Genomic DNA, 13,163 nt, shown 5'->3' with positions numbered 1-13,163 from the left:
CTATTCTAGCAATAAAAACTAGATGACAATTCCCACCAACTAGCTTTGTCAGTGCAGATTATTTGTGTGATTTGTAATTATTTTAAAATGCTTTTGTTTGTGTGCAACAAATATAGTTTTGAAATATGATTTCTCAGTTCTTAATAACCCCATTTGGCAAGGTGTATCTCACACCTTTTGATACTTTATTAAGTGTTGAGGAAAAGAGGATTTTATTTATTGGCTAATTCATAACATAAACGGACATGACATTTTTTCTTCTTTCAGTGGCATCATCTTGTACCTTGGATTGTGTAACATTATGTATCATGGCTTAGTGATTCTAGTTACATAACGTTACTTTATTTGAACTTTATTTTTGAAGGAAGATGCCAAGGAGATCCTATTGAGCTTGAATCCATAAGAAGCGTCTTAGAACCTGTTAGAAGAGAATTTCGATTAGAGAGACCTTTAATAGCAGCATGGAAAGGATTTATTGCCACTCACCACATAGTGGACACGTTGAGTCACAGATAGGCACAAAGAAAAAAGAATGTTAAAACACGTCAGCTTTTGGACAAAGTCCTCCTTCAGAAGTAGAAGGAACACACACATTCACACATGACAACAATTCACAACTAAGGCCTCGCCTCAGGCCGTAATGTCCAGAAACAGGGGCCATGTGTGTGGAGTTGTGCGAATATGCTTTTGAGACTGGTGTAGCGATCTTGACATTTTACATCATATATCACAGATTCTCCAGCCTCTAGATCTTCCAACCTATTCAGCTCTAAAGGACTATCACAGTCAATGTATTGAGAGCTGGCTACTGAATGAGCCAGCCAAAACTCTCGAAATATATAACATTTCTGAATAACTGGGGCAAATCTAACCATGACCATTTAGCACAAGCGATATATTTATAGGATTTTTTTAAAAAAACTGGAATCCATTCCTTTAGCAGTTATATGTCTCCTGATTTGGACTTCTTAGGGTTGTGTGTATCAGACAATTCTAACTCAGATGAAAACCCATAGCCAAATAAATCCAGGAAATATCAATGTTTCTTCTCTTAATCACCCTCAATGAGAAAGTAATCCCATTCTACCATTAATGTCTACTGCTCTGTCACTGATTTTACTGCTGCAAAGGACATTCCTTCTGTGTCATTGAAGTACTATTTCAAGTACTGGTACTAACGACTTTAGGCCTATAGTTTCCTCGGCAGAGATTCAGCCTCCCCACAACGTAGTCCTTGAAAAAATGTCAATCAGAAGGGCAAAGAAGTTACGAACACCTCATGATAAGTTTTTAAAAAGTAATTCAAGGTGAAACAGTCTCCTGTGATCATGTTGTTATGTACAACAAAATGAGTGGGTTGAAATACACTTTAATTTTCATAGCTTCAAGTATTGTACCTTTTCAAATGAAAATAAGTGTGACAGTCCAGTACAATAAAAGACATTGTTATAATTGTACTGTACAGTCCTAAAAAATAAGTTCCACTTCTTTTACATTATATAAGACTTCTGAGTATGCACACTACCTTCCTAAAATGTCGGAACAGTTGTGAGCATTAAAAGTTTTACAGTTAACTCTGAATATTTTGAAAATGTTACATAAAAATATAAAACAAAAATTAAATCTGTCATTTGACTAAATTTCCATTTTTGGATAAATACTGTTCATATTTGTTTGTTTATTATACAAAACTCGAAAAGTATGTATAAAAATGAGATTTAAACAGCTTCGTTAACTTTGGTTAATTTAACTCTAGGAAAACTTTCGTTCTCCGCCAGTGATCATCAGGATCTACATAATTACTTGGTTGTATTTTTGCTGAAGCATTACGATGTCCAAGGGTAGTGAAACATAAATATTATATCACGTCTTCTTATATGATCCAGTATTTACATTATCTCACATAAGATGTTTCCATCAAAAACGCGCAACTATCGTTGACAAATAGTTAAAATATTGAAAAATCTACAAAATCAGTATTTCAAACTTTTTTAAAAATACATTGTCTATAAATCGTACAGTACACAAATGACCTATCAAACGTTAATCTCATCGCCGAAATATATAACTAGTTTTTCAACATCTTCTTAATGCTCGTTTCACTCGCTGTTAATTTGAATTTACCTCTTTACACGTCGGTCAGAAATACCAACGCAGAGGAAACCAACTTTGGACGCCACACACCAGATACAGTGTTGGCAACGCTATAGTGACGACAGTGGAAGGCGTGTCTGTTCGTGCAGCACGTGCGCTCATGGGCCAATAGGTAGCGAGTTACGTATGTTACGCTCAGAACTGTGAGTTGCCAATGAATCGCTGGCATTCGGGTCTTTGAGGATCGTATGTACCGGAGCGAAGATATGGAGCTTGTAGCGAGGTGATTGGTTTCAATTTGTGACAGCAGCTGAGGGGAATTTTCTGTGGACCGCAATGGCCTTGACCAACGCTGTCGGTAAAATGTGAGTATTGTCTAAAGCTATTAGCTTCGCAGCATAGTGATCTCCTACACAGCAATAGGCGCAGGGCATTGACGTCAAGACGTGGATATCGCTTCTCAATTCTGACAGTGACATCGTCTACAAAAGAATTAAGTATGCCTCTATCTCACAGGCATATAATCTGGCGTCCTGTTAGGTGGTGTATTTAAATTATGATAAGTTCATAGTTCGATGAAATGATTTTATTTCTTCACCATCGCAGTAGTAGTTGAAATTCTTGTTAATGTGATGCTGAAACGTGAGTAATGTTGTTTGACGAAATGTTTTATTGCAGTAATTCTTGGATAATGGTGTGTTTATCATTTCACAGCCCTACATGTTTATCGTCTCTCTCCGTCACAGCTGCTAAGTGCTTCATTTGTTTATTTCGAACCACAGTTCGTGTAATGGTTTGGTGCTTTGCACTAAACAACTTATAACAAATACCTCCACTATCGGTAACACCCTAGAACATTGGTTTGTTGTCGAAGTCTAACAATAGCGTCTTGCGCACATTTCGAAATGAAATAAAATGCATCGATTTTATAAGAAATGTTGGTAGCAGTTTTCTTTGAGTGTTATCTCGCCTAGAATACTGCGAAAGTATATGTGACCGAGTGATGTTGAGAAATTGCTCGTATTTTTCGCCGTTCAGAAGCAAGAAAGTTTACATGCTTTCATACAAATGTCAGTGCGTTAATTACACTTACATTTTGTTTCTCAAACATGGTAATTTGCATAAATGCGTCGTCTGGAAGATATAATTTTATGGTGAAAGTATTTAAAAAAAACTATCTAAAGTTCCAATCAAAGCGTAAAATAGGTTCAGAATATTAAGTGCGCACAAGAATAACATAAAGTACTCTTCAATATTCGCTGCACTAGTATAATCGCTTGGGTCTCAAAATTGAAGTACTCTTAAATATTCGCTGCACTAAAATAATCACTTGGGTCTCAAAATTGAAATACTCTCAAATATTCGCTGCACGAAAATAATCGCTTGGGTCTCTGTCACCGTTACGTTATAACTAGAGTATTATTTATGTTATTGCACGTATCACCCAAAAACCAGCAACCTGGAAGTGCTCAAAACAAAAACAAACTTGAAAATCGTTTCGGTGATATCCCTTTAAATTTGCAATGGATTTGGCAAGAGCAAATAAATCACAACATAATCAGATGTCGCAGTCATACAGCTCCCCCCCCCCCTCCCCCTTTTTTGTATTTTAGCTGTACAAAATAGTTCATGGTTAAAGCGTCCACAGACAACAATCAAATGATTTAAGGGAGAGTTGCCATTGTTCAAAATGAAGTGGGAAAAATGCACTCATCCAGGATTTTAATAATATAGAATATGAGCTGACATGTATATAGTACTGTTTGTGAGTAATGTAGGAAGCTACAGAGCGTTGGTGTCCGCCGATACTACGCGGGAAACGCTCTAAGGCCCAAACATTGATCTTGAATCTAGGTTTGTTGTTAGGATTCCTCGTGGAGACAGTGAAAATAAATAAATAAAATTACCTTGAGAAATAAAAGCACGCTGATGAATGAGATAAAACATCGCTTGTGTTAACGCTGAAAATGGTGTAATGAATGAATGAGTTGTAAATGAATTTTTTACGTAGGAGAAATAGATTGTATTAAGACAGTTCTCTTAGTGTGACACATTTTTAGTTTTGTGTACAGTTTTTTGTGATAAGCGGCACTTAACTGAGAGTTTTCAGCTTCTGTTTGATCCTACTGAGACATTAATACTTCCACCAAACCATTGCTGTCAAATGTCCATTGTCCAAGACATTTATTTGTCAGATCTCAAATACATTCGAGCTATGTTAGTAAAAGACTGTCCACAGAATCTATTAGATGTCAGGAAATGTAGATATCAACACTGCTTGCAGCGCATCAAAAATAGCCAATTGCGTAGTTTCTTTTTAGATGGCTTTTTTTTTCAGGCCTTGCATGGCGAATACTTTTTGCACTCACTGTATGTTTAACATCTTGTGATACTTAGCACTGTTGATGAGAATAAGCTGGAAATTAGTAACTGAGAATAACACCTGATAACAATACCCTGTCAAGAAACAAAACAAAGATCGTCGGAACGGGCCTTGAAGCCTCAACGGTGCCGACCGGCCGCCGTGTCATCCTGAGCCAATAGGCGTTACCGGATGCGAATACGGAGGGACATGTAAGCACACCGCTCGCCCGGCCGTCGTCAGTTTTCGTGACCGGTGCCGTTACTTCTCAATGAAGTATCTCTTCAGTTCGCCTCACAAGGGCTGAGTGCACTCAAGCAGCACTCAGCAGACCCAGACGGTGACCCATCCAAGTGCAAGCCTAGCTGGTCAAGCCCGACAGCGCTTGACTTCAGTGATCTGTCGGGAACCGGTGTTGCCATTGCGGAAGGCCACTGGCCTTAACAATATCTTGTCAGGCTTTCTTAAAAAAACTTCGAGGGGCCGGTAGCTTTTACTTGTGTATCTTACCCACTTGCTTTTGTCGCCTCATGACACGGAGCTTATGCAACAGGTGAAATGAGTGTCACTGGTTTAGTTTCGGATTCCGTGGAAGATAGCATTTCGAGCTTGTTGGTTAGAGGAAATTCTCCCCCATCGCCGACTCCTCTGTGCAGGGTGCTAGCCTCTACCACTGTCTCGCCACTCACAGGTAACAGTACTGGTATATTCTGTACTTTCGGTAGTCGAGAGTATCCATGGGATAGTACTTGAGGTACCATTGTTTAATGCATTAAACACCAGTACAAACGTGCATTGCAGCTACCTTATGCATTTTGTGAAGCATTGTTAAAAGCAGAAGTATTTTTGTATTTCAAAGTTGATGAAGACCCTTTTTAAGACAGAAGATGAATTGCTGCTAATACTTAACACATACCGGTACGCTTCAGTTTTTCTAGTAGCGCAGTGCATATATATATAAAGAATCCGTACCCTTTATACACGACTTTAATGCGTTCACACGACACGCTAGGAGCAGTGGTGGTTTGGGGGAGTAGGAAGGGTTCGACCGTTGAGGCTAGGACTGCTCCAGAATACTCGGTCATAACGCATTTATTCGAAAATTTTTGAAGTGTTTAATTTATAGATCAGATTTATGTCACGAAGAATACCGGCTTCTGTCAGAAAGTAGCGAAAAATGTCAAAACAATGCACTCGATTTGGGATCACTGGTTTCGCACTTTTGTCATAAAAAGTTTGTAGTAATTCTTCCCGCGGCCCATACGCGAATGGAACGAAAGAAGCCCAACAACTGGTACAATGGGAAGTACCCTCTGGATGCACATTCATCCTACGTGTTTACCACCCACCGCGCGCCCTTCGCTCAAATGATGAACAATTGTCTGAGGGCTGGGAACAAATGCCATATTTTGTGTTCATGTTATTTTACAATAAATTGCTGCTCTAGAATGAGTGATCCCTGTTTCATAACTGCATTACAGATTTGATCGTTCATTTGACATACCTGCGATAAAGATTTTTTTTCCCCCAGGCATGCTAAAGTGCCATTTTGCAGTCAATTGTTTCTTCACAGTTCATGAGTTTCACTCTGAAGAACAGTATAAAGTTTTCGTAAACAGTATTCCCGAGCCCAGCGTAGGCTTACATTCCACTTCATGATTGGAAATAAATTTAGCCACAACGACCTTTTTAGTGCGGCAGTGACATTTCAGTAAAAAATGGGTTCGGAACAAACTGTTTCCTGACCAGAACATTTTCTGTGGAAGTTCGCAGGTAGAACCGGAGTATAGGCTGGCCAATACCTCTTAACGGTGTAAAATGTAGACAGCGTGCCATCCTTCACTTATGGCTAAACGAAGTCTGTGTGAACAAACAAAACTGTTACTTTACGTTGAACGGTAGGTCATTGGACTGATTGAGTAGTTGGGACAGTGCTGAAGCAGAAACGAGTTTAGGCCTTACTGGAAAAAAATGTGTATTCGGCTTAAGTCAAAGGTATTAGTATAAAATCAATATGCCCTGATAAGAATTAGAATATGCTGCTTACAGATATGATTCACGTTACCCTTAGCTTTTAAATCAGTTATTGTCGAACCAAAAGAACAGATTCTCTTTCTTCGAATGCGTAAATAATTTACTGCTGTAGCTTTCTGCTTTATCTTTTGCCGTTTTAGTAACTCCGAAAAAACTGAACTGGACTCACATCAGCTCTAAGTTTATCAACTACGACACATACGTACATCTTTTATCAATAAGTGAACAGTTTTAAAATGGTCTTGTATATTAGTTTTGTGTATGATGGTTCAAATGGCTCTGAGCACTATGGGACTTAACAGCTGTGGTCATCAGTCCCCTAGAACTTAGAACTACTTAAACCTAACTAACCTAAGGACATCACACACATCCATGCCCGAGGCAGGATTCGAACCTGCGACCGTAGCAGTCGCGCGGTACCGGACTGCGCGGCTAGAACCGCGAGACCACCGCGGCCGGCTTTGTGTATGAGTTGGTAGCGTTTTTCCATAAGTGTAATAAACACAACAGATGCACGTAACAGTCTTAAGTTACGCTGTCCATCACTGTTTACAACCGTCTGCTAATGCTGGGGTAATTAGATTCCGCGACTGTTGAAATAACGTTGTTTTTAAGACGAAGAACTAGTCGAGCCATATTCGGAGCATATTTTCATCCGGAAAGGGTGCCGCTTGAAGATTTTTCGATAGCGAGCGGAAGAGGTGAAAATCTGAGGTTGCAAGATTAGGCGAATAAGGTGGTTGCGGAATGACTTCCAAACCTAGCACTTGTATCGTGTTTTTTGACAGTTTAATGGAATGTGGGTGGGCATTATCGTGGAATAGCGCCACTTTGATATTCGTGGTCTTTGTTCTTAGATTTGTTGTCCAATACGTATCAGTTGTTGACAATAAATATCAGCAGTGGTGGTTACAGCTTTGTACACCACGCCGTCGCTGTTCCACCACATGCATTAAATTATCTTTTATGGGTGAGCGCAGGTATTTGTACGGGAAGTTGCTGCTTTGTTTTAGCTCAACCATTCCTTTTTTCCCCCCATGTTATCGTCGTCAGTAACGATACGGGGTAGGATGGGCGTTGTTATTCATGAGCCAATTGATGAAGAGCAAGCAGAAATGCACATACTACCACCCGCTGATTTTTTTATTTTGGTTTGGAGCATGCGGTACCCACACACCTGTGTTTCTTTTTATTATTATTATTTTTTTTTATATCTTCCCCATTGCTTGCAGATGTCGCACGATGGTGCATTGGTCACATTTCATCACATTTTCCAGCTCTCGAGTACACTGACATGGATCATTGTTGATTAATGCGTATAAACGATCGATCTTCTTCAAACATCGATGTCTTCCTGAACACGGAGTCACTAATGTCAAAACGACCATCTTAAAATGTGAAAACCATTTTCTTGTCGTCCTCTGCCCAGTGGCATTATCTCCATACACGGCGCAAATATTTCTGGCGGCCTCTGCTGCTGTCACCTTTCTATTGAACTAAAATAGAAGAATGTCGGAAATGTACTGATTTCTCCACTTGCCACTCCATTTTCTAGCATCCAGGGCTCCACTCACTATCTCCAATAGACAAAATGACAATATGTAAACTTATAAGCAACTGTGGACTATAAATAAAAAACGACAATCGATTAAAAAAAAAGCCCATAGCAACCAGAACACCAACATGCAAAACAAAAATGCTGCGAACTTGCGTACCAACGTAAAAGGCTCCATACATGTGCGACGGCTTGCTGTGAGGGTCGCTCGTCTTGACATTTCCGCCCGCACACGAGCGATTTGCCAAGCAATTTCAATTAATATTACAAACGCCACTGTGTCGAGAAATTCTGCTATAGAAAGTGAACTGGTATGTTCAGCAGCAGTTGCAGTTGATTTCCGTATCCCCAAGAATACTTGCAAATCATAAATTTAAAATAAATGTTAATTATGATTTATTAAACGTGTTTTGAAATGCTTTTCTTGGGAACTGTTCGTTATATTACACAATATTTTACATTTTTCACTGACGGCAAATGGATTGTGTACGTCTTTCCAGTCTGCCATTGCAATTCGTTTTTTTAGTCCTCAATTCCTTTTTCTTTTTCATTAATCTTATAATTTAACCGCAAGTGTTGACACAGTTACTCGACGTGTCTATAAAGATATTGCCAGTAGCAGTACCTTTGATTACCGCAACTCTTTATTATAAATTGTATGAAGGAGAGTTAGTTTATATGAAATGACAAGGGATTTGAGTCTATCTGTATAATGTATTTGCCCCGAACATTTAAATTAAAATGCTCTCTTAACATTATAGTTGGTACTGTGTCCGCAAACAAAGTTTACACTCGTCGCGGTGGCTGCTGAGAGCGACCGTAAAGGCATTTCCCATATACAGCCGCTCCCATCACACACCGTGCCGAGTGTCAACTTTGTATGCGCGTATAATACATATTTCATTCTGTTAAGAAGTTGAAAACTCTAATAATGCGTATAATTATTTCATAAATAACTGAAAATCATAGGAGTGAGCCCATTGTATCCTTCTGCTTCTGTAGCACAAGCTGCAAAATGCTAATTGCTGCAAAATCAGTTGGTTTTCAGAGTAATTCGTGGTCCCTGGATGACTACAAATTCTGTTGTAAATTTCTTACTCATTGTGGGCAATGGGAAACGAAACCACTCTTTATAAATAGAAAAAGTAGAAGCCATACTGCCACATACCACTGGTAACTAGCTAGGCAGCCATATTTCGTGCACGAATCGCACGCTATCCATCAGATTGCCTGGGATTTCCATGTGACCAGTGACCAGTGATCAGCGAACGATCGCTGCGATTTGCCCAATGTGCGATCTCCGATGCGATCGCTCGCCCGTGCGACGGATCGGTGCGAGAATCAAAAGTCCCACCGACATGAGGATAATTAGAAACGTAGCGCTGAGCCAAATGGAGAATTAACTCTCAACTTACAATAGGTCCCAATAAGTAAAATGTACACGTTCCCTGAGGTACAATAAAAATTATTTCTATTTTTTCTTCACAATAGGTGTTATTTCACTGATGCTTGAACGGACGGTCGCTCGAACGAAGTATGTCCAATAGCAGCCAATAAACGGAGAAGCACTTAAATATCGTCGTAATAGGGAGACATTTCCACGATGTCTTGAAAATAGCGTTGTACTGATGGTTTATGCAGCGAAGTCCTTGACGCATTTCAAATTCGATGTCTGAAAAGTGGATGTATGAATTCAACATTTCCTATAAACTGTATCCACTTCTAAGAATGGGGTTTGATGAGAAATATATCTTAACATGCGCTCCCATGCATAACCTTACTTCATTCAACTCCATAGCCAAGCGTCTCACAACATTCAACTGAAGTCATAAGTAGACACAAATTCCAGCCAGTAAAAGCGTCAGATTGTCAAATTTTATGATGTTTGCCAAAAATTTGACTATGTATGGTGGTATGTGGTATTTGTCAAACGTGAAGTGTGTTTAATGTGTTTTCCAAGTTTTAATGCCCATTTGGAGAAGGTTGATGTAGGCCTAATCACCAGGTTCCGAGTGTATTTCCTTTAACAGGTTTTCATACATATAATTTCTCTCTCATTTTAAACCAATCAAAATGGTTCAAATGGCTCTGAGCACTATGGGACTTAACATCTATGGTCATCAGTCCCCTAGAACTTAGAACTACTTAAACCTAACTAATCAAAATGTAGCATAGACGAACAGCGTCTGCTTCAAAAGTGAATCCAAATTGACTAACTTTGTTGATACGAGTATGTATACGGCTTGTTTGACAAAGCCGTGGCAAGATATGAGCAAATTTGACAAATAAGTTTGATCGTTTACGAGAGTGGCTTATGCACGCACAGACCGACGAGAGAACCCAGGAGAACAGACCCTTAATGGATCCTCGATTAAATTACAGTAAATGTCATAAGATAAGCAGAAATTGACACTGCAGTACCTAAACCTATCGGAGTTGTCATGGTGTGTGACTGTAACTTGTTTACAAGGCAAGTGTCTGGTAGTGAACTAAGAGTTGACAGCTATTTGATACTTGTTTGAAAACTTATCAGCATCTGAGTTTGCTTCTACATCTACATCCATACTCCGCAAGTCACCTGACGGTGTGTGGCGGAGGGTACCCTGAGTACCTCTATCTGTTCTCCCTTCTATTCCAGTCTCGTATTGTTCGTGGAAAGAAGGATTGTCGATATGCTTCTGTGTGGGCTCTAATCTCTCTGATTTTATCCTCATGGTCTCTTCGCGAGATATACGTAGGAGGGAGCAATATACTGCTTGTCTCTTCGGTGAAGGTATGTTCTCGAAACTTTAACAAAAGCCCGTACCGAGCTACTGAGCGTCTCTCCTGCAGTCTTCCACTGGAGTTTGATCATCTCCATAACGCTTTCGCGATTACTAAATGATCCTGTAACGAAGCGCGCTGCTCTCCGTTGGATCTTCTCTATCTCTTCTATCAACCCTATCTGGTACGGATCCCACACTGTTGAGCAGTACTCAAGCAGTGGGCGAACAAGCGTACTGTAACCTACTTCCTTTGTTTTCGGATTGCATTTCCTTAGGATTCTTCCAAAGAATCTCAGTCTGGCATCTGCTTTACCGACGATCAACTTTATATGATCATTCCATTTTAAATCACTCCTAATGCGTCCTCCCAGATAGTTTATGGAATTAACTGCTTCCAGTTGCTGACCTGCTATTTTGTAGCTAAATGATAAGGGATCTATCTGTCTATGTATTCGCAGCACATTACACTTGTCTACATTGAGATTCAATTGCCATTCCCTGCACCATGCGTCTATTCGCTGCAGATCCTCCTGCATTTCAGTACAATTTTCCATTGTTACAACCTCTCGATACACCACAGCATCATCTGCAAAAAGCCTCAGTGAACTTCCGATGTCATCCACAAGGTCATTTATGTATATTGTGAATAGCAACGGTCCTATGACACTCCCCTGCGGCACACCTGAAATCACTCTCACTTCGGAAGACTTCTCTCCATTGAGAATGACATGCTGCGCTCTGTTATCTAGGAACTCTTCAATCCAATCACACAATTGGTCTGATAGTCCATATGTTCTTACTTTGTTCGTTAAACGACTGTGGGGAACTGTATCGAACGCCTTGCGGAAGTCAAGAAACACGGCATCTACCTGTGAACGCGTGTCTATGGTTCTCTGAGTCTCGTGAACGAATAGCGCGAGCTGGGTTTCACACGACCGTCTTCGAAACCCATGCTGATTCCTACAGAGTAGATTTCTAGTCTCCAGAAAAGTCATTATACTCGAACATAATACGTGTTCCAAAATTCTACAACTGATCGACATTAGAGATATAGGTCTATAGTTCTGCACCTCTGTTCGACGTCCCTTCTTTAAAACGGGGATGACCTGTGCCCTTTTCCAATCCTTTGGAACGCTACACTCTTCTAGAGACCTACGGTACACCGCTGCAAGAAGAGGGACAAGTTCCTTCGCGTACTCTGTGTAAAATCGAACTGGTATCCCATCAGGTCCAGCGGCCTTTCCTCTTTTGAGCGATTTTAATTGTTTCTCTATCCGTCTGTCGTCTATTTCGATATCTACCATTTTGTCATCTGTGCGATAATCTAGAGAAGGAACTACAGTGCAGTCTTCCTCTGTGAAACAGCTTTGGAAAAAGACATTTAGTATTTTGGCCTTTAGTCTGTCATCCTCTGTTTCAGTACCATTTTGGTCACAGAGTGTCTGGACATTTTGTATTGAGCCACCTACCGCTTTGACATAAGACCAAAATTTCTTAGGATTTTCTGCCAAATCAGTACATAGAACTTTACTTTCGAATTCATTGAACACCTCTCGCATAGCCCTCCTCACACTACATTTCGCTTCGCGTAATTTTTGTTTGTCTGCAAGGCTTTGGCTATGTTTATGTTTGCTGTGAAGTTCCCTTTGCTTCCGCAGCAGTTTCCTAACTCGGTTGTTGTACCACGGTGGCTCTTTTCCATCTCTTACGATCTTGCTTGGCACATGCTCATCTAACGCATATTGTACGATGGTTTTGAACTTTGTCCACTGATCCTCAACACTATCTGTACTTGAGACAAAACTTTTGTGTTGAGCCGTCAGGTACTCTGTAATCTGCCTTTTGTCACTTTTGCTAAACAGAAAAATCTTCCTACCTTTTTTAATATTTCTATTTACGGCTGAAATCATCGATACAGTAACCGCTTTATGATCGCTGATTCCCTGTTCTGCGTTAACTGTTTCAAATAGTTCGGGTCTGTTTGTCACCAGAAGGTCTAATATGTTACCGCCACGAGTCGGTTCTTTGTTTAACTGCTCAAGGTAGTTTTCAGATAAAGCACTTAAAAAAATTTCACTGGATTCTTTGTCCCTGCCACCCGTTATGGACGTTTGAGTCTCCGAGTCTATATCCGGCAAATTAAAATCTCCACCCAGAACTGTAACATGGTGGGGAAATCTACTCGAAATATTATCCAAATTATGCTTCAGGTGCTCAGCCACAACAGCTGCTGAACTAGGGGCCTATAGAGACATCCAATGTCTGGGCCTGCTTTAACCGTGACCTTCACCCAAATTATTTCACGTTTCGGATCTCCGTCAATTTCCTTCGATACTATTGCACTTCTTATCGC

General features: G+C 40.1%; 1 protein-coding gene across 1 annotated transcript in view; it reads left to right on the top strand.

Annotated features, from left to right (window-relative positions):
- Positions 1–2,274: 2,274 nt before the first annotated feature.
- The window catches only part of LOC124612721, a 158,579-nt gene continuing 147,690 nt past the window's right edge, over positions 2,275–13,163 (top strand). The window contains exon 1 of the mRNA XM_047141079.1: positions 2,275–2,459. Coding sequence (XP_046997035.1) covers positions 2,431–2,459 — 29 coding nt within the window. The 5' untranslated portion in view covers positions 2,275–2,430. The remainder of the gene's footprint in view (positions 2,460–13,163) is intronic.

The sequence above is a fragment of the Schistocerca americana genome, chromosome 4 (genome assembly GCF_021461395.2).
Source record: "Schistocerca americana isolate TAMUIC-IGC-003095 chromosome 4, iqSchAmer2.1, whole genome shotgun sequence".
In the NCBI taxonomy this organism is placed as follows: Eukaryota; Metazoa; Arthropoda; class Insecta; order Orthoptera; family Acrididae; genus Schistocerca; species Schistocerca americana.
This window is presented reverse-complemented; position numbering and strand designations above follow the sequence as displayed.